Source organism: Alosa pseudoharengus, unplaced genomic scaffold (assembly GCF_046254945.1).
Source record: "Alosa pseudoharengus isolate Yale_2024_CS ecotype anadromous, Long Island Sound unplaced genomic scaffold, YU_APseudo_1.1 YU_APseudo_1.1_scf_2, whole genome shotgun sequence".
Taxonomy (NCBI): domain Eukaryota; kingdom Metazoa; phylum Chordata; class Actinopteri; order Clupeiformes; family Clupeidae; genus Alosa; species Alosa pseudoharengus.
In genome coordinates, this window is record NW_027468663.1 from 55,041,453 (window position 1) to 55,046,579 (window position 5,127).

The window sequence follows — 5,127 nt, forward strand, 5'->3', positions numbered from 1 at the left end:
CTGCTTCGTTCAAACAAAGACCGGGTGCGAGAAACGGGAAGAGAAAAGGAGGCCAAGTGGCTGTCTGCTCATCAAGGCCTAAATGTGGAACTAGGCCACCTGGAGCGAGACGCCGCGTGGAGGAGATAACGAGAGCATCTTGTTCAAAAAACGCTGACGGAAAACTAGCGTTTGCCCTCTCATACCCCCAGCATTGTGCACCAGCAGCTACTCATTCTGCCAGCAATGAGCAACACACACACACACACACACACACACACAAACACACTGACAATTAGCACAACACAGCTGTGATTGTTTGTCACCTCAGAGGCCACATAATTGACCGAGATGAAGTGCTTCAGTCATTAAAAACCTTCTCTACTTCCTAAATCCTTTATGAGACCTTATGATAACCTTAGCCACCATTTAAGACCTTTGATAACCTTAGGTCCTTAGCCACTGAATAAGATCTTTGTAAGATGTGTACAACCCTTTCCTTAAAGGTTTAGTATTGCCACGTCTACCACTGCCTTTGATGTAGGGGTTAATTAGATAGCAGCTGCGATGCTAGAAAAGCTTAAAAGCAAGTTCTAAACTGTACAGGTCCTGTCACATTGTTCATAAAAAGGCCTTTTGTACACAAGTAAGTATGTTAAAAGCTCAAGTTTAAAAAGAATCCACCATCTTTGTGCATGGCGAGAGGTCCTCAAGTCATCCAGGACACAGATGTTTTTAGTGCCTGTAGATGTTGTTGTTGTTGTTGAATACATTCTGAGGGACGGAGTGACAGCGAGGTCAGGGGTCAGTGTTGGCAGGCCACGGCAAGGTCAGGCGGTGACAGGCGAACGGACACCCTCTCCTCTCCTGTCTGTCCCTCGGGAGACGAGAACGCCACTGGAGTGAGGCATGCTGGGATGCCTGAGACACGTCATCTTGACTCTTTCGCTCCTCACTCCTCGTGTCGAACTATCCCATCATACATCTGCGTCCCATCATGCATCACACCTGCCTCCTCTGTCTGCTGATAGCATGTTGTCCCGTCACCAGAGAAGCTGGCTCTAGTAACGTGGAAAAGAAACGCAGCTCATGCACCCTGTGCATCAGCATCAACATATCACAGAGGCCGAGTCTAATAACATAAATTAACCCAGAAATATGCCCAGTTCCTACACTGTGCAGCTTTATATTCATAGAAAACAGAACCAGTCAGAACCAGTCCGAGTGACTTCTCTCCCTCTGTGTGTTCTGTGTTGAGAGACTGCAGCAGAGAGAATCTCACAAGGAGAAGAGCGCTTTTCCCTTCATCCTGCACTCTCCTCCTCTCCTCTCCTCCTCTCCTCCTCTTCTCTCCCCTCTGCGTCTCACTCAGGAGTAACACACTCATATCGTTGCATAACTCACAAGCGTAGGTAGCGTGCGTGGTGCGTGGTAGAGGAGGGTGTTGTTGCCGTAATTCTCCCCAGCTGGACGACCGGTCTCCAGCCCCTGCGCTTGGGCCTGAGTAGTGGCCCCCTGAGAGTCCAGCGCTCTTCCCCAGACAGAAGCCAGTTCTGGGCCACTTCTGGTGCTGATCTGGCCCAGAGCCCAAACTGCTGTCTAGAAGCTGTACTTCCAATCAGCAGAAAACAAAGCTGCACAAATAAGCACAGGGGCCTGTGGGGGGAGAGCTCAGCTCACTGATGCAGCACAGCGGCAGCAGAAAGCGTCTCTCTGTAGTCAGGTCAGCAAGAGACAGGAAAGCGCCTCTCTGTAGACAGGTCAGCAAGAGACAGGCCGGCAGCAGAAAGCGTCTCTCTGTAGTCAGGTCAGCAAGAGACAGGCCGTGAGGCAGAAGAATGGTTTAGCAGACTACCAGCTCACACACACACACACACACACACACACACACACACACACACACACACACACACACACACACACACACAGCATGGTTTAGCAGACTACCAGCTCACCAACGACAGGCGAGTGTGTGTGGGCGGCTCTTTGAAGTTCTCAGGAGGAAATAAATAAATAAATAAATAAATAAATAAATAAATAAATAGAGAAACGAGTTCTGCCAAACCAGCATGGAGAGCGACCTTCATGTGTAGCTGAGGTGGGCTGCTAAAGAGGGATGGGGGAGGGTTTGTGGAATGAGGAGGATGAGGTAGGAGGAGGAGGAAGAGGAGGAAGGATGAGGTAGGAGGAAGAGGAGGGTGCGCTCGTCCGACTACTTGAGCTTGACGGGCCAGGGCAGGCAGGTGCGGAGTCCGAGCATGGAGGAGAAGACGATGGTGGGCCGGTGGCGCTTGAAGCGCAGGCCCTTCTTCAGCCGCTGGGTGTTCTCGGCGGCGTAGAGCTCCCCCTGCTGGGCGGCGCTGGAGATGCGTCCCACCAGCTCCCCGTGCACCACGGCCTCCTGCTCCTGCTGCACGAACACCTCCCGCAGCTCCTCCAGCCGCCGCTCCATCTCCCGGATCACGCGCTGCCGCTCCTCCACCTCCAGGAGGCGACGGCGGGCCGCCTGGAACTCCATGCTGCAGCTGGGCGTCACCAGCTTGGACGAGGGCGCCGTGGTGGAGGTCGAGGGCGGCTCGGAGCCGGACGCCGCCGGGCCCAGGCGCTTGAAATCGCCCAGGGAGACGGAGCGACGCGTCGGGGTGGTGGCACGGGGCACGGCCAGGCTGCTGGACCAACACACTCCATGGGGCTCTGGGTCCGGCTGATCTTGGTTCTGCTCCAGGTTCTGTTCCAGGTTCTGATCACTCTCCAGGTTCTGGTTCTGGTCACTCTCCAGGTTCTGGTCACTCTCCAGGTTTTGGTCACTCTCCAGGTTCTGGACAGCTGGTTCGGTCTCTGCATTTGGATTGCTACGGTCAGCTCTGGTCTGCTCACCCTTCCTCTCATGTCCCTTCATCATGCTGCTGCTGCTCCTCTCCTCTTCGCTCCTCTCTGCTCCTCTCTACTCCTCTCTGCTCCTCTCTGCTCCTCTCTGCTCTTCTCCTTCTCTCTCTCCCCCTCTCTCTCTCTCCTCTCCTCCTCTCTCAGCGTGTGAGAGAGCGCTGCTGATGATGATAGCCCAGGCGTGTGTTGTCCGCGAGCTCCTCCATTCATTAATAAGAGATCGTGAGAGCCTGCCTCACGAGCAGCAGCCCTCCTGCCACGCCATTGGCTGTCTGGCGCATGACTGCACCGCCGGCTGATTGGCTGACCGCCTGCTATGCCACCGCCCTCCTGCCGGAGCCGTGCGTACCGCTCAGGCTGCGCTTACACAACACGCACAGAGGACGCGGAAGACCACAGAAATCCCTCGCTTCCTCCTCTCCTCTGCTCGTCTGTGTGCACTCTCTCTGCATCGGTGTGATTTTGTTCCCTTGTTCGCTCCCTGTCAACTCCCTCTCCCTGTCTCCTCCCTTTCTCTCTCTCTCTCTCTCTCTCTCTCTCTCTCTCTCTCACACACACACAGCTTACCCTGCTCCCTCCCAAACAGGTTGCCCATGGCAACGCAGCTCTGACATCAGATGGTTAGTGGGAGGAAGGATGCTAAACAGATTTAGTTTCTCTCTCACACACACACACATTCTATTGCTCTCTTTCTCTCTCACACACACACTCTCTATGCTCTCTCTTTCTCTCTTACACACACACACTATCTCTCTCACACACACACACATTATATTGCTCTCTTTCTCTCTTACACACTCTCTCTCTCTCTCACACACACACATTCTATTGCTCTCTTTCTCTCTCACACACACTCTCTCTATGCTCTCTCTTTCTCTCACATACACATACTCTCTATCACTCTCTCTCATACACACACTGTAGCTTTCTTTCTCTCTCTCTCACACACACACTCTTTATCGCTCTCTTTCTCTCTCACACACACACTCTCTCTATCACTCTCTCACACACACACTCTTTATTGCTCTCTCTCTTTCTCACACAAACATTCCTGTCACTCTCTCACACACACACACACACACACACACACACACACACACACACACACACACACACACTCTCCTACTGTTTTGTATTGTACTGGCCCATATCCCGTGTCTATTGCTCTCTCTAACTCTATTTTTTCTCGATCGCTTTAATGCTTGCGTCAACTCTGACATCACTTTGTCAAAACAATTAGTTTTTCTTGATTGCTTTGATGCAGCAGTCAACTCTGTCAAAGTGACACATTTTGCCTGCAAAATACTCTAACACTCTCAAAACAGTTGAAACACATAGCAAAAGCAGATTTTGCCATCAAAAAAACACAACTTGTAGTCAAATCACTGTTCGCTTTCAATCAGTCATTGCACACTGCCCAACAAAATGCAAAACACTGTTTGGAGGAGTTTCAGCCTTCATGTTTGTATTCATTCCTCCCAAGACATGTAAGAGCTACAGTGAGCACCTAGACAAGACACATTTCATTGAACTACAACTTGTCATTTTTTACAGTTTTTCTCGTTCGTTTTCATGCTTGTGTCAACTGTGACATTACATTCTCAAAACAGTTAATACCCGTGTCTGAACAAAAGCACTCTGGCCAAAATGACACATTTTGTTTGCAAAAGGCTGTTACTCTCTCAAAACACTTAAAACATGCAGCAAAAGCAAATCTTGCCTTCAAACAACACATCCTGTCGTCAAATCACTGTGTGATTTCAATCAATCATTACACACTGGACAACAAAATGCAAAAGCTATGTCTGTTCCATTTCTTTCTCATTTTTCTGGTATCAGAAAAAACTGTGAAAAAACAAAATGTAGGCCTACTGAATAAAAAATAATGTATTCATTCCTCCCAAGATGTAACTGTCGTTAACATGTAAGAGCTACAGTAAACACCTAGGCAAGACAAATTTCATTGAACTACAACTTGTCATTTTTCATCGTAACAGACCTACAGTACACCTTTTGTACTGTTTTCTTCACCAAATAGGCGATACAGCGATACAGTACTTTGTCTAAGTGTGCATCCATACTTACTTGCAAATAGCAACACAGAACAGACATGGCATCTCATATGCATAATGAACAGACATGGCATCTCATATGCATAATGAACTGACATGGCATCTCATATGCATAATGAATGATTGCTGATTGAAGAATTGTGCACAGGAGTTTCACACAGGTGTATCAGAGATTCAGACTTATGCAAGG

General features: G+C 49.6%; 1 protein-coding gene across 1 annotated transcript; it reads right to left on the bottom strand.

The window, feature by feature from the left end:
• Positions 1–2,191: 2,191 nt before the first annotated feature.
• On the bottom strand, positions 2,192–2,881 carry LOC143133589 (uncharacterized). Its single transcript, XM_076293338.1, has one exon. The coding sequence runs from the start codon at positions 2,879–2,881 to the stop codon at positions 2,192–2,194; it is 690 nt and encodes a 229-aa protein (XP_076149453.1).
• Between the last annotated feature and the right edge of the window lie 2,246 nt (positions 2,882–5,127).

What these genes read in the sequence shown, in the direction of transcription:
- LOC143133589 (XM_076293338.1), bottom strand. Translation starts at nt 2,881, where the DNA reads ATGATGAAGGGACATGAGAGGAAGGGTGAGCAGACCAGAGCTGACCGT.